Here is a 17,093-nt window from a genome sequence, read left to right as displayed (position 1 = left end):
GATTCTTGCATTACTGTGGTGACAACAAAGAAAAACTAACTGTTCTTTTCAGTTAGATGTTAAAATACACTTTACATGATCTAAATTGCTCTGCAAAGATTCTCTTCAAACCGTTGCTCTTCTATAACAGTAAAAGCCTGACCGAGCTGACAGACTGGCTGGTTGTGACAACATGCCAATATCTTGGCTCATGAATATAAGGTTGTGCTTAAATTGAAAGATAACCTTGGAGGACCATCTAATCACCAAATTAACATTCATAAGCCAAGCCTTTGCCACGGTAGGATTCGTAAAGTCTCATGATAATTTGGTGTAACGGAGGGGAGCAAAGAGGAGCTGTACAGGCAAACCTCACTTCCCTGCATTTCACACACTCGGGTGGGAAAAGTTGCATTGGCATTGAGATTTAATTTTATGCCATAAATTGTGCTTTGACTCAAGTAACAACTTGAACAAGACACTTAACCCCAGGTTACTCCAGCAGGATTTTCCTGTAATAAGTGACCAGAATAAGTTCTGGTCAATATTTAGGATTAATAACTATCAATAATATGTGTAACGAAGACAATATAATGTATAATATTATCACAAGCTCTGAAGGACTGACAAGTCATTGTTCTTTTCAAAGATTGGACACTTTCGTAGCTCAGTTAATGCTGTTGGAGAGGGTCATTTCAAAAGCAACAAGGTGCAAAACAGATGATTAGAGCTATACTATCATCAGCTGACAACAAAAATATAAACACATATGCTGAAGAACACAGACTAGCACTATGAACCTACTCCACACAACATTCTACTCCACCACGGCTACTCTATAAACAGAAGCACACAGTCGCTATGCAGCCAAGCTAGGGGTTGCTCACAACCAGACTAAAGTGCAGCTAGCACTAGTCACAGTACGACGAGGTACAATACCTTCAATACTCCCATCCCAAAAGTCTGCATCAGAGAGCACATTCAGAGAGAAAAAAATGCATAATAACAAGAACACAAATGAATACATGTGTTTGCTGCATTTGAATCAGTTAAAAACAGAAGAATTATAAGGAATACAAATGGAAACTAAAGATGGAAGCAAAATGCTTTTTAAGCCCACAGAAATAGTTTGATAAACAGACTTCCTGTCATGGCGTACTCAGGGAGAAGGATTAAAGGCAGAGCACTTTCAGTCTTTGTCATATCATCTTTGGAGTAACAGACAAACATGCACACACACGCCCACAGATGATGATAGAGAGGAAAACTTTGGCTTTTGAGTCTATTTTTGAGAGAGAGAGAGAGAGAGAGAGAGAGAGAGAGAGAGAGAGAGAGAGAGAGAGAGAGAAGCCAAGGCAAAAAGAGGTGTGATTTTTCAAGGTGAAGACGTCTCTACCTTCCATCAGCCGCTGCTATTCCGCTAGGACTGTTCATTACCCAGCAGCCCACTCATCTGCCTCCGCTGTGTGAGGCATGATCAAACACGGCTAAATCTGTTCTAAGTCCAACACCAGACAGAGGAACAGTCTAATTCTCCTCAATTGACCCTGTTATTCCTGATTTCTTCTTGGTGTGTCTTATGCCCTATAAACTTATGGTAATGGGGTTACATAGATATAGATAGGGAAGATTTTAGTTTGCTATTCTCTCTTCTCTAAACGCTTAAAACTCTAACAATGCACTTGATTTGTACTTGTGGGCTTGCAATGACTGTCACTTGTGTCTATGGTTTTTACAAGACTGTAGGGCAGGGGTGTTTGATCCAGCCCCTGGAGGGCCACGTTCCTAAACAGTTTTAGACAACTCCTGCCATAAGGTGTCCAATATTTAAAAAAAAAATTCTATCTAGATGGATAGAATTTTTTTTTTCCATCTGTCCTCTATGTGCACTTTTGCGGACTACAGTCCGTCTCTTTTTACATCACCAAAGTGTGGACTCTGATGCGGACCACAAGCCTTTTGAGCAGCATTTGGGACATGGCTTTAATATTAAAGGTTTTAGAGTGATGTACTGTATACCCCATCCTGATGGATCAGTCAAGGATGATCACTAGAATCACCAGTATAAACTTTTCCTGAAATTCTCCTAAATCCCTGAGCTGCATGCATGTAGGTCACGTTCCTGGAGCAACATCCTTTGCTGGTCCCGGAGAAGGCATTTCTCAAACCATAATCTATGCCCAAAATGAGAGAGCAATAGGTAGACCCTAACCGCAGTTCTAACCATTTTTCCTGAAACCTAACTGATTGATAAGAATCTTGCCCCAGGACCAACAATGATGATCCAAAAACAGGAGCCTCTTGTGTTAAGCTTCAAGCACAGAAAAGTGGAGGGACTCTATATAACGTTCACGAGAACAGTATAGGCAGAGAATGTGCAGTGCTGTGGCATCTGTTGTAATGGTGAGTGTAGGGAGCAGGAAAAGGTCAGTGCCTGGGTCAGGGGTGGGCGTATGCCTACCGATGGTGCAGTGTTCTCCATTCCAGCCCTGCTCACACTCGCACTTCCCATCCTTACAGGTGCCGTGCTTCACGCAGAGTGGGTTACACACACGCTGATCACAAGCCGCACCCGTCCAGCCCTCCTCGCAGCGGCACGAGCCACCCATGCATACGCCGTGTGTCCCACAGTCAACCGAGCAAACCTCTGAGGAAAGAAGGATAGAACAGTATTGCCATGTTTGAAATATCATACATTAGAAATCAGGGCTAATGAAATGAAAGGTTATGCTAAAACATTTGTATTACATAGATACAATCAAACTGACCGACAGAACAATCAGGGCCCATCCAATTGGGGTCACAGCTGCAGACGCCTGTGTCTGGAATAAAAGCACCGTGACCGTGGCACTGATCTGGGCATTGTGCCCTGGGCAGCTCACAGCTGGGTCCGCCCCAGCCTGGTTTACAGTGGCACTCCCCGTTCACACAGATGCCATTATTTGAGCAGGTTGGATCCAAGCAGTCAACTGCGTACAACATGTAAGAGTCATGAGTGAGGATCTGTCATACATATTAAAGATCCTATGACATTGGTTTATAAACCGATTGGTGTTGACCAATTCTATCATAAAAAAAATTGGAAATTTTTATTCGAAAAAGGAAATTGGGGCGGGACATATTGAAGGGCATGTCCCTGTTTTTTAAAGGCCAAGCCTTGAGTTTGTGTTACAACCATGATCACGAATTTGCCAATTGCTATTTTCAGTCAAACGTGGTATTAGCTGAGGGGTATTGTTTAATCTAGACATTATATAATTGTAGAAAATGAGTAAGTGCAAGATGAGTCTTACTGTATATCTTTAGATACAGATAACATAAACATACAAAGAAAAACAACAATCACATCTAAATAGGCTTGGACAGATTTTGAAGAAAGCATCCACAAGTACATACTATAACTTTCATCTAAGCATGAAAAATCGATACATCACACCCTACGTGTGAGAATGGCAGTTTCCTGTCTCGAGCCTTTCACACTCACCTCTCCAACCCTCTCTCTCACTGTCTCAGCATCTCTGTCTGTCTTCCTTCCACTCCCTTACTCTTTTTTTGTGTGACTTTGACCCTGTCTCTCACATGTTTCATCCGGGGTGCCTCAAAAAAATTGATATTGACTGCTGAGAGAAAGAGATCTGGCCATGAAAAGTGTGAGAAAGCCATTTGACAAATTACCCGGCCCTGTGGTGCCCTGTGTGACACCCCTATCTCAGCCCCCCTTGGCTGACAGAAGTGCCGCTCTTTCCCCACACGCGCATAAAGCCATTCATGCCAAATGTTTATGCTGCAGAAACTGCACATCACGCCTATCGATTTCTATGTCACCGGCACTTCAGGTAAATTGTTTGAGTGACTATACTGTGATGAATATCTGATATGAACGACCGGAAAAAACGAAAGGAGCAAAAGTGCTGACCTTGTGATCTGCAACACCTCAAGCTCCTTGTGCCCCACAAAAAAAAAAAAATTTTTTTACACACACACATTTGTTTTTTTGTTTCACACACTATATCCATTGATATTCTATTTTTTCTTTTTTCTTAATAATAATATTTCATATCCCCTAAACCTAACCCTGCACAAACTTTTTTTTGTTTAAAGTGAATTTCTTCTTGGGAATAGTTAATGTCTTTGTGGGGACATATGCACGCAAAATGTCCACAAACCCTGACTGACACACACATCTAAAGGAATTATTACCGCAAAAATTTACATTTTTGTCAATATTTATGCCTTATTTTTTTTGGAGCTTGACAGCCACTTGTTGACTATATTAATATGGGACTTGATGCCAGACTTTAAGAGTTAATCAGAGATTCGGAGATTGAGAATCAGAAAAAATTAATATGCATGGCTTTTGTTGTTCTATTTGATTGTTTGTTTGTTTAGCTGCCATCACTGTCTCTCTGTAATGAGCAGACTCTGCTTTCCATCCAACCTATTTCTATGTTTGTTAGCTGTTTTCATCCTGGTCCTCTTATACCTCATCTTTCTTTTTCTTCTGCCTCTGCCTTATATTTTTCTTCCCTTTCCATTTTTAGACTCCCGGGATCTTATTGCCAGTCACTGTCTTACCAAAGAGCCACTGAACTTTACAAAATATAAAAAAATGAATCAAGACCAAAGCTATTGTTCTCAGCATCAAGATCAATATATTTTCCAGCCTTTACTCATATCTGAGAAGTGTTTTTGTGGGAGCCCATTAGGTCCTACCAGAGAATCTAGGGAAACAGCCAAAGATGTCTATATGTAAGAATGTGTTTCCCTTTCTTAAGTAGCGACACGGATAGGAAACAACTATTACAGCCGCAGAGGGAATTATTAAATGGAGTTCACCCAAATATTTTGTCATCATTTACTCACCTTCAAGTTGTTCCAAACATGTATCCTGTAAATCTGAAAGTTTATTTCTTCTGTTGAACACAAAAGAAGATATTTTGAAGAATGCTGGTAACCAGACAGTTGACGGTAGCCATTGACTTCCATAGTTGGAAAAAAGAAAATACTATGGAAGTCAATGGCTACTGTCAACTGTCTGGTTTACAACAATCTTCAAAATATATTCTTTTGTGTTCAAAGAAGCTCATACAGGTTTGGAACAACTTGAGGGTGAGTAAATGATGACAGAATTTCATTTTTGTTTGAACTATCCCTTTAAGCCATTGACAAAAAAACAATGTCTACAGAAAGCTATACACACACACACACACACTTACCCTCAGCGCAATTCCCTCCTTTGTAGCCCAGAGTACAAACACATGTGCCCTCTGTGCACGTGCCATGACCACCACACTGGGGGTCGATGCACTGGCTGATGGGAACATCGCATTCCGGTCCCTTCCATCCGCTATAGCAGATACACGATCCCTTATCATACTGACCATTTCCACTACAGAGGACCGGGCATGCCGCTTAGAGAAAGAAACAGAAAGAGAACAAGGAATTATTTTATATGAGTGATGTCTGATGTTTTCTTATCCATTTGTTTTGCAATGTTTTGTTTCTAAAGATGTAAAGAATAGCATGAGAGACAAATGAGACAGCATAGGGAGAGAACTTTTCTTTTTTACAAAGAATCTGTGCAAGTTTACAAAGAGATTGAGAAACCGGCTGGCAGTTGTGGTCATAGATGTGTCTGAATGGTGTGATATAGGGAATGAGACCATGGGAGGAAAGAATCCACATCTGATAACAATGGGCTCAGAAATGTCTCACACTGAGGACATATGATGTAAAATAATGAATCAAACTTCAAGCTTTAGGCACCAAATTTAAAATACAATCAGTTTGGTGGATTTTTTTGTGGTATTCTCTTATTCTTATTGTGACTTTTGAAAGTATTTCTTTATTTAGTTTTTAACCAACATAACAAATTAGATAAAAAGTTATTTATCAAAAAAGAGCCAACAAGGAGATGTTAGTACACATTCATATACAGTATTATGGTATTTCAAGGTTTACTCTAGACTGAGTAAACCCAGCCTGATCTGCCAGCGATTTGATTTTGCCCGGCAACTCAGTCTGGAAACCCTCATTTCTACTGCTTCTGTTACACTTTTGCGGGAACCAATCACAGACTGGCTTATCCACCTGGCCCGCTATTGGAGGGATTGTCACGATGACGGACAGAGAAGCGATGGGTCGTTGCCCGTTGATCACGCCTCTTGTGGTCTGATTGGTTGAAGGACTATCCAATTGCGTACAGAGTCATTTGAATTATGCTTGTTTATCACGCCTCTTGTAGTCTGATTGGTTGAAGGACTATCCAATTGCGTACTAGAGTCATTTAATTTATGCACGTTTATGCTCGCGTGTGCAGTAGAAAATACAGAGCAGACTCCCCAGACCAATGTTAAATCTTAAATTGAGCTTGGTCTGGTGATAGCCAGACAAGGTTTACTCCAAAAATACCATGAAATTACCATAGTGCATGTCAAGTATAATTACACCACAGTGCATGTCCAAACAAATGGTAATACTATAATACATGTCCTAAAAACACAATAACACCATGGTGCATGGTACAACCATGGCACTTCAACAGGTTCTGTGTTCTCACCTGATAAGAACAGAATGTCTGAATTGTGTCTGGAAAAGGTATGAATCTGGACTTAATTTTTCTTGACTTATAGACTACATTATCCACTAACACCCTCTCTAAGCTCAGATGAAAGATGTCCAGCAAGCAGCCAGTAGTCTAAAAAGACTTCCTACTGTGATTTCTGTAATGAGAGAGTCTCGAGGCTCTGTGCATTGTAAATATATTTACACTCACACTCACACACACACACACACACACACACACACACACACACACACACACACACACACACACACACACACACACACACACACACACACACACACACACACACACACACACACACACACACACACACACACACACACACACACACACACACACACACACACACACACACACACATAGAGGGTCAGCACTGGTGCTTGGAGTGGACAGCTCTGATAGGTTGGAGAAAACTGTAATGAAAGAAAATGTAATTTAACATTGTGGTAACAAAACTATTAATCATGAGCTTCCCAGGTGAGCAATGGAAGATATTGGGCTGTATGAACCGCCATTCATCATCCTTGTGCCTTGGAAAGAGAAAGAAAGAGAGAAGAAAAGAGAAAGAGACCTCCACTAACACATAGATCTCATTTTCTGAGTCACACAACTAAAGCATTTCCTTAACAGGAAAGTATACAAATACAGTGAGTGCATTTTCAGGCATATTGTGCTAATGAATTCAATGTGTGGACATGCGAGCGCGCACACACGCACACACACTCACTCACACTCACTGACACTCACTCACACACACACACACGCACGCACGCACGCACGCACGCACGCACGCAGGCACACACACAGGCTCATCTAGAAGGAATCTGGGCTGTATCCAAAGCTGTTGAGTGTCTAGAGCCATTGGGACACACATCTTTGATGCGTTCAGCTCTTTGAATAACACTGCTTCTGCCATAATGGCAACAATTCAGTGCTGTTCCCCATCACATGTGCTCTTCTTTTGTCTGTTTGGACCTTAATCTGCATGTTTTATTAATTATTATTAGTATTATTATGTCTCGAAGTGTAAGTGCAAACCACTAGTCCACAGTTTCAAAGCACAGTTCTCCCCAAAATGAAAATGTTGTCATTATTTATTCATCCATGTTGTTGTAAATCTCTATGACTTTCTTCTCTCAAATACTGGTGAATTTTTGAGGAATTTCTCAGTCACTCTTTTCAAGGTCTGGGGCTGTCAAATACCAAAATTACAACAACAACAAAACAAAAAAACCCACCATAAAAGTGGTCCATGCGACTAAATAAAACTGTTTTCCAAAGAAGAAAATCATACTGGTTTGGAACGACATGAATGTTAAAGATGTTGTAAAAGATGACACAATGATTTTTTAAACTTTTAAACACGAAATTAATGGATCACTCCATTTTGCTATGAGTGACAGGGGAGTAATAGTTCACTTCTCTCTTTCTCTTTGTCACAGTTTTTTTCTTCTTCTTATGCTCATTCTCTCTTGCTGTATGACAGAGTTCGGGGTGTAATTGGTGTTTCTTACCTTTCGAGCAGTCCATGCCATGGAACCCTGGGAAGCAGTGACATACTCCTGACACACACTCTCCGTTACCATGACAGTTGCGGGGACACTCTTGCACAGAGTCTGTAAAAAGAATGAAACCTTTCTAAAAAAGGCCACTTTGATGGTAATGACAGCTGTAACCACCACATCCAACTCTCATCTTATCTTTTCCTTCACTGTATCGTTCCTCTCTCTCTCTCACACACACGTTTTCTGTCCATCTTTCGCTCTAGTTCTGAGTGGCTGTCTCTGGTCATTATTGATACAACCCATTCAAACAGCGTCACACACCATTTCATTAGCCATGAGTAATATCACGGCAATGAAAGTAGGCCATATCACAGTAGATTAGTGGAAGGTTAATTGGTGAGACACCACTTATTCGCAGAATTCATGCATGTGAATATTCATAGAACAGAGTCACAAGGTGCTTATCTCATTTCAAGTAGATGATGATATATATAAAATTGTTTAACATTAATAGATTGACATTATTTAATTATTTCCCTTTTGCTGGGCGGCAAGGACACATTCATCTATCATTTTATATTCATATTTTAAAATGAACTCGTATTAGACCTCATTTATGAAACCCAAGTTGAACAAATGTCTGTGTAAATTGTTCTGAACATCTCTCAATATCTATCTTCAGGCAATTTATTTTTCTCATTCATTAATTAGTTTTGCATTTTATTCTCTTATTCTTTGCACTTCATTTTCTTACTTTACATTTTATTTTCACACTCTTATTTATAAGTACTTTTATGCTTATTTTTATTTAAAATTGTAATGCTTAGTTTTACTATCATTCAAAAGATTGAAGATTTTTAGAATGTATTTTTATAGTATTATAAGACTGCAATTTGATCAAAACTACAGTAAAACAATAATATAGTGAAATAGTCATTTAAAACGGTTACATTTTTATTTATTTAAATGAAATTGATTCCTGTGATGGCTAAGCTTAGAAATAGTGATATATTTTATTTACACCATGTAAAAGTAGTTCTCTTACGAGAGGTTCTCTCGTATTGCGTAAGTTCCTTACGCTACGGGAAAGTATTCTTTCTTCGAGATTTCTGAAAAACCCAAAATTATCCTTAATTTTGTAACATTGTCAACGCAGTGCGGCAGCCTGGCAGACCATAGCAGGCTATTCCAGCGTGCTATTGGCTGCTCTGCTGGCAACTGCAGCAGCCTATCGGTGAGCCCGCGTGACGTGGCGACCAATGAGGGCGCTTCGCGCCCACCTGGCTTCATTTGCCTACAGGTGGGGCGTGGCCACGTGTATATAAGCAGGGCTCACGGGCTGCTTATTCGATTTTCTTTTCTTCAGCGAAGCCCTTCGCATCGCTGGATCTGGAACCCGCCGCCGTGATCGTGCAGACGAGCAAGCAGAGGACAGCGCCTGAAGAAGCCGGCAGCATCGCGCCACCTTCAGCCATCCGTGCCTGCTCTGCTATCCGGCAGCATTATATCCTTTCATTGCACGTGTTCTCGCCGTTGCGTCACACGTTTCATAAAAGAGCACGAGCGTTTTTATCAAAACGCCTCGTTCCACCTGCGGCTCGTGCCACGTGCAGCTCAGCATCAGAGACCGCCATGTGTCTGCGCTCTCTGTCTGGGCCGTTACCACGCCGCCGCCGCACTCCTCGCGGGCGATTGCCCCGAGTGCGAGGAACTCTCTATGTCGACCCTGCGGGCTCGACTCGAGCAGTTTTATGATGACATCACTCCGCTGTTCCCCCCCTCTGTTCAAGCCGCGCCACCGCGCCGCTTATAAGGGATGGTTGAAATGAACGGTCTCGGAGCGAGCCTCCTCCCCCTCTGTTCAAGCCGCGCCGCTTACAAGGGATGGTAGGAATGAACGGTCTCTGAGCGAGCCTCCTCCCCCTCTGTTCAAGCCGCGCCACCGCACCGCTTGCGAGGGATGGTAGAAATGAACGGTCTCGGAGCGAGCCTCCTCCCCCTCTGTTCAAGCCGCGCCACCGCGCCGCTTGCAAGGGATGGTAGAAATGAACGGTCTCGGAGCGAGCCTCCTCCCCCCTCTGTTCATGCCGCGCTAATGCGCCGCTTACATACAAGGGATGGCAGAAACGGACGGTCCTGCAGCTATCTTTACGTTACAAGAGAGCTGTTCCACCCTCGCGCACATTTCTCAGTCCCCTCATGAGTTCAGGCGACTGGAATTGTTCATATTGCTGTACACGAGCCTGTTAAGACACGCACGCCAGCGAACAAACGCCGTCATGAGACATGACGCTGACATATGCTCTCCAACGAACCCGCATTCCCCCCTGTTGGACCGCGCAGATTGCGCCGTTCACAAGGAATGAGAGTGCGCATGGTCACGAGCATGTTCAGCACGCGCGTGCGCGCCGCACTCACCGGGAAATTAACAGAGGGTGTTTTCGTCCCGCTGTGGCCGGACGAACCGCCTTTCTCTAGCATTTCTCAGCCCCCTCTCCAGTTCAGGCGGCTGGAAATATTACTATTGCAGTAACGAGCCTGTCTTTTATGCACACACGACTGCCAACAAGCACGAGGACGTACTGCCGTATGCTCGCGCTAACTGAACGCTATTGTGTCCCTCCCGGTAGCACAGTGGCAAAATCAGCGGCTGAAACGCCGGAGACCCGAGTTCGAGCCCAGCTCTCGCGGCAGATAAAAATGTTTACTGTCCGCTTCCCCGGGCTCGCGGCCAGCTTTTCTTACATACAGAAAGCTAACTTGCACCACGTGGCGCTCGAGTATTTTTGGGCGTCTATACATAAGGAGAGAATAGACGGTTAAGTCCCGCTGCGGCCGGACCACCGTTAAAACTCTGTTTTCCTGTCAGTCCCCACTCCTGTGGCTACTGCAGATGTTTTCCACGCAGCCTACGAGCCGGCGGACTCGCCCTCTCGCCTGTTTCCAACTGAAGCCCCTCCAAAGTCCTCCTAGCAGAAGGGGGAAGTGACGGTTAAGTCCTGCCGTGGCCGGACCACCGTCAAAACTCTTCTTCCTGTCAACCCCCCACTCCTGTGGCTGCTGCAGATGGCTCTCACGCAGCCAACGAGCCGGCAAAACTGCCCTCTCGCCTGTCTACAACCGCCGTTTTACGACGAACCAGAGAAATCACGAAGTTGCTTTTATTTCTGGTTGCACGGCTCACGCCGTATGTGTTTTCAAATGCAGTAAACGTGCCCACTTTTGTGTTCACCCCTGCACCCAAGCACCACAAATCCCGTGTCTCTCACTCACATAAAGCGGCCACCGGCCGCTCGAGTGCTAGAGTTAGGTCACGTGTCCGCTTATTTGCGCCCACGCCTAATCACCACACGCGCTGTCACACAGCCACTCTTAACCGGTCATGTTCCACGCGTAAGAGTTGTGCCCGCTCAAACGCGCTCACACATTTTCGCGAACATTCTGCCCCCGGCGCCATGCGCCGCGCCACACACCATTTGTTCTCCGCCCAAGGTGGCCGGAACGACGAGTGTAGGGCCACACACAAGCCACTCCCCGCTCGAAGCGGCAGAGATACAGTGTGTAGGGCGGCCAGCCATCGCGAGCGATCGGCTGGCCCACAGCACAGAGAGCGCGCGCACTGCGCCCGCCCCTCCTATACAGGCCGTCAAACCCGCGAAGCGCGGCGTTTTGAACCCGGAGACCGTTGTATCCCGTGTGGCACACGCGAGAGCGTGGGAAGCCATTCCAGGTGTATCAGAATGGGTGCTGAAAACAGTGAAGCACGGCTACACTCTGCAGTTCGCTCGCCACCCTCCGCGCTTCTGTGCGCGTACAGAGACGAGAGTGAGCGAGGAAGTAGCACATCTACTTCGAGCAGAAATAGCCATGCTGCTGTGCAAAGGGGCTATAGAACCGGTTCCCCATTCTATGAGCGAGTCAGGCTTTTACAGCCGGTGTTTTCTCGTGCCAAAAAGGGATGGGTCGCTCAGACCGATTCTGGATCTGAGGCGTCTGAACAAAGCTCTTATGAGAAGATCGTTCAAGATGCTCACGACCAAGCAGATCCTCGCGCATATTCGCCCGAGAGACTGGCTAATCTCCCTAGATTTGAAAGATGCATATTTTCAAATCAAGATAACGCCACGTCACAGGCCATCCTTACGATTCGCCTTCGACGGCCAGGCTTATCAATACACCGTCCTTCCGTTCGGCCTGTCACTAGCACCCCGTACATTTACGAAGTGCATGGACGCGGCCCTCGCTCCTCTGAGAAGTCGAGGGATGCGAGTGTTGAACTATCTGGACGATTGGCTCATCCTGGCGCAGTCAGAGGCCGAGCTCCTCGCCCACAGGGCAATGCTGCTCAGCCATCCGGACAGCCTGGGGCTCACGGTCAATTGGACCAAGAGCTCATTAGTGCCCACGCAATCAACCTCATTTCTGGGTTTGAATCTGGACACTGTGGCAATGTCAGCCCGCCTGTCACCCCAACGCGCGCGCCAAGTTCAGCGCATGGCTGAGTACTTCCGGCCGGGCAAAATCGCACCTCTCAAGCTCTTTCAGAGGATGCTGGGACGTATGGCCTCAGCTGCAGCTGTGCTCCAGCTGGGCTTAATGCGCATGCGCCCGCTGCAATGCTGGTTAAACGCCCGAGTGCCTCACAGAGCCTGGGCGTCCGGAGGCTTCAGGATCAGAGTGACTCAGAGCTGTGTTTCAGCCTAGAGCCCTGGTTAGTAGCCGACTGGTACCAGAGGGGAGTGACGATGGGAGCCATCTCACACCGCAAGGTCATCTCGACGGACGCCTCCACCACGGGTTGGGGCGCCGTTTTCGAGGGCGGATCAGCCTCGGGCCTCTGGTCGAGCGAGGAAAAACTCCTACACATAAACTGTTTGGAGATGATAGCGGTAGAGAACGCGCTCAAGCAGTTTCTCCCGCTTATACGAGGACACCACGTGTTGGTCCGGTCGGACAATACCACAGGCTGAACCACTGAACCGGCAGGGCGGTGTCAGGTCCAGGTGTCTGGGCAATCTGACAGAACGCCTGCTCGTGTGGGCAGACAGCTCGCTGCGCTCGCTGAGAGCTGCGCACGTACCGGGCCACCTCAATGTGGGCCCGGACAAGCTGTCCAGGGGCCTCATTCTCTCAGGAGAATGGTCCCTGCACCCCCAGACAGTCCAGCTGGTATGGCGCCTATTCGGCAGAGCGGAGCTCGACCTCTTTGCAACAAAAGAGAACGCCCGCTGCCCGACGTTTCTGTCCAAAAGCGAGGATGCGCTGTCCCAACCTTGGCCCAGCCTCCCGCTGTATGCTTTCCCGCCGATTTCCCTATTGCCCCAGGTCATAGCGAAAATCAGGGAGACGCGCCGCCCGGTGCTCCTTATAGCGCCGCGCTGGGAGAACCAGATTTGGTACCCAGAGCTGGTGAAGCTGTCGCACTCACCCCCCTGGCCAGTTCCGCTGAGAGCAGACCTCCTCTCTCAAGCAGGAGGGTCAGTTTGGCATCCCCATCCAGAGCGATGGTCTCTGCATGTATGGGTGACCAACGGATACCCGTTGACCTGCCCGAAGGGGTTATGAACACGATTTCACACTCTAGAGCCCCCTCGACGAGGCGGTTATATAGTTCTAAGTGGTCGGTGTTCACTGAGTGGTGTGTTTCCAAGGGATTGGACCCACAGCAATGTGGGGTCCAGCGGGTGCTCTCCTTCCTCCAAGAGCTTTTGGAACTGGGCAGGTCCCCTTCCACGCTCAAAGTGTATGTGGCGGCTATAGCAGCGTTCGCTCAGACGACGCTAGGTAGCACACTAGGAAGGAACAAGCTCATCATCCGTTTCCTCAGAGGAGCCAGACGGATGAATCCCCCGCGGCCCCCTTTGGTTCCTATATGGGATCTGGCCTTGGTCCTAGAGGCCCTGAAGGCTCATCCCTTTGAACCGCTCGAGACTGTGGAACCAAGGTTCCTTTCGCTAAAAACCGCGTTCCTGATAGCTCTGGCTTCAGTGAAACGCGTGGGGGATCTACACGCGCTCTCAGTGAGCCCGATGTGTATGGAGTTCGGTCCTAATGACTCTAAGGTCATTCTCAGACCGAGGCATGGTTATGTCCCCAAAGCGATCGGCACTCCCTTCAGGGCGCAGATTATCTCCCTCTCGGCTCTGCCAGCATCCGACGAGGGGGACGGTGGCAATATCCTCTGCCCTGTCAGGGCATTGAGGGTTTATGTCACACGCTCCGCCGCCTTCAGGCGTTCTGAGCAGCTATTTGTTTCGTTTGGAGGGCGCACTAAAGGTCTCGCCTCCTCGAAACAGACCCTGTCCAGGTGGATAGTGGACGCGATTGCAACTGCATACGCTTCCAAACACCTGCAGTGCCCGCTAGGTGTCAGAGCACACTCCACCAGAGGCATGGCCTCTTCGTGGGCTTGGGCCAGAGGGATTTCCATCCACGATATCTGTATGGCGGCAGGCTGGGCCTCCCCGTCTACGTTCGTGAGATTTTACAATCTGGAAGTTCCTGCCTTACAGGCGAAAGTGTTATCAGTTCAATAGGGCTGTTGGTTCTGCCCAGTGATTCTGCGCAGACATAGCTCACATACTGGTAGTAAGTTCGGTACTAGGCTCATGTGAATTTGAAGGAGACCGGCGGTGCCGTTCCCTCATTTACGAGACGAGCTGTTGTGAGTTTGAAGGTGACCGGCGGTGCCGTTACCTCACTCATATAACAAGATATTGTGAATTTGAAGGCGACCGGCGTTGCCGTTCCCTCATTCATGAGACAAGGTGTGGTGAATTTGAAGGAGACCGGCAGGTGCCGTTCCCTCATTCATGGGACAGGGTGTTGTAACCACCTGTTGTAACCACCCGTCAGTTCAAATGAAGTGTCCGTATATGTGGTGGCCCGTTTCCTTTACCGGCCACCCTGCCCGAGCAGTGTTTTTTCCCCGGTTCCCTGGGATACATATGCTGTATGCGAGGCGCGCACGGCGTTGACAATATGTTCCCGTAGCGTAAGGAACTTACGCAATACGAGAGAACCTCTCGTAAGAGAACGATACTCGGTTACTTAACGTAACCTCGGTTCTCTCTAGAAGAGGGAACGAGTATTGCGTTCCTTGCCGTGCGCCCCGCGGGCTTTTACGCTTCAGAACTACGAAAACCGAATATGCAGCCCGTGAGCCCTGCTTATATACACGTGGCCACGCCCCACCTGTAGGCAAATGAAGCCAGGTGGGCGCGAAGCGCCCTCATTGGTCGCCACGTCACGCGGGCTCACCGATAGGCTGCTGCAGTTGCCAGCAGAGCAGCCAATAGCACGCTGGAATAGCCTGCTATGGTCTGCCAGGCTGCCGCACTGCGTTGACAATGTTACAAAATTAAGGATAATTTTGGGTTTTTCAGAAATCTCGAAGAAAGAATACTTTCCCGTAGCGTAAGGAACTTACGCAATACTCGTTCCCTCTTCTAGAGAGAACCGAGGTTACGTTAAGTAACCGAGTATCGTTCTTTGCAATATGTGTATATAGTAATTAGATGCTATTTATACTTTATTTTGACAGATACATACTATTTGCACCTCATTATTGTTGTACATAAACATATGCAATAATAACATAGAGTGCAAATGATTATATTTATTAAAATTATTAAATGGATGCCGCCTTAATGGGACAATAGAAGCCCTCCCTACACCTATCACTAACCCTACCTGATAAATGCTTTTATTATTATTAAACATTTCGTTAAGCACTTTATTTCCATTTTTAGAACATTTGCTTAATTTTTATTGAAAGTAAATGCCTTTCTGATGTGATATGTGATAAGAAAAGAGAGAGGGCGGATTCGAACCTGGGTCGATCGCGTCAAAACCTAGATATTTTAGTGTGCGTTCACACCGGCGAGAGCTGTGCGGTGCGGCTCGTCTTGGACGATTTGGGCGTCAAGGGTAGTTGAAATCAGCTCAACTTTATGGTACTGAGCTATGACACGGTTCGGCTGCAACCAGACGGCTACCAATCATAATGTAGAAGTGCTCTGCTTGATAGGATTCCAGAGAGCGCAGTGCTGTAAACTTTGGTTGCGAGCACATTAGTTCCCAAGCAAAATGGAGGAGAGGTTGATAATCGCTGTGGCAGGTTTCATAAGAAGGCTCGCAAAACTATTTATAGGCGACATTTTCGCTCTATAACTCGTTTTTCAGTGGGAATGCAATTAATTTGCTCAAAACAACACCGATTTGACTAATTGCATTAATGCTGCATTTCAACCAGGACAGTATTGTAATGTAGGCTGCACACAAATTTATGTTAATTAAAGACCAATGCTAGCAAACGTCTCCTATAAACTGCATGTTGAAATTAGACTAGCACTTAACCACAAACACAAAAGCCACACCACAAAAATGGCTTTAATTGGTTTATTTCGTTAGCAAACATGTTACTATAAATGTTAAGTTCTTTCCATTGATCTGTTTTTTTTGTTGTTTTTTTTACTGTCACATTTAAATTATTTCATGAGGTTAACTTATACGGTTATTCTCTACTTGTGGTCGGTCAGCACAAATGCCACATGATTGTTTGCTTTGGCCCCTTTAAATAAAGTTTAAAGCATTCGATCTACGTCAGAGCGTCAGCGCATCCACAAATCTTTCTACAGCGTCCATGGCAGGGCGGCCAGAGCAAATTTTTACGCTCTCGCCAGCGGCAGTCTGAATGCACATTAAGCCTTATGTTTTATTGACTACACCACTGAAAACGTTGAAATATGCCTGTTAATTTTTGTTATTCCCAAACAGGCATTGTTAGGTGGAGCTAGTGCGAATAGCACTTGCCAACAAGGCACTCTATTTGCAAATGGTGTAAATAGACACTCCAATATTTTTTTCTGCACAACAATAATTGAATCTTTAATGACGGAATAAGTGCAATTCACATTTATTGCGCAAGGTGGCAATGTCTGATACACAATGATGAAGTGACGTTTGACTCATACTTACCGCAGACAGAAAAACGAAACAATAATAAGTATGATCTGCAAAAC

General features: G+C 45.9%; 1 protein-coding gene across 1 annotated transcript in view; it reads right to left on the bottom strand.

The window, feature by feature from the left end:
* Positions 1-17,093, bottom strand: part of tenm2a (teneurin transmembrane protein 2a) — a gene marked incomplete at its 5' end in the record, with an annotated part of 338,434 nt that overhangs the window by 27,013 nt on the left and 294,328 nt on the right. Inside the window, 5 exons of the mRNA XM_079839762.1 lie at positions 919-942; positions 2,441-2,626; positions 2,748-2,948; positions 5,196-5,390; positions 8,080-8,181. Of these exons, the coding sequence (XP_079695888.1) occupies positions 919-942; positions 2,441-2,626; positions 2,748-2,948; positions 5,196-5,390; positions 8,080-8,181 (708 nt within the window). The remainder of the gene's footprint in view (positions 1-918; positions 943-2,440; positions 2,627-2,747; positions 2,949-5,195; positions 5,391-8,079; positions 8,182-17,093) is intronic.

Source organism: Gobio gobio, assembly GCF_949357685.1.
Source record: "Gobio gobio genome assembly, chromosome: 16".
NCBI classification, from domain to species: domain Eukaryota; kingdom Metazoa; phylum Chordata; class Actinopteri; order Cypriniformes; family Gobionidae; genus Gobio; species Gobio gobio.
Note: the sequence above shows the minus strand (reverse complement) of the source record. Positions and strands in the feature narration are given on the sequence as shown.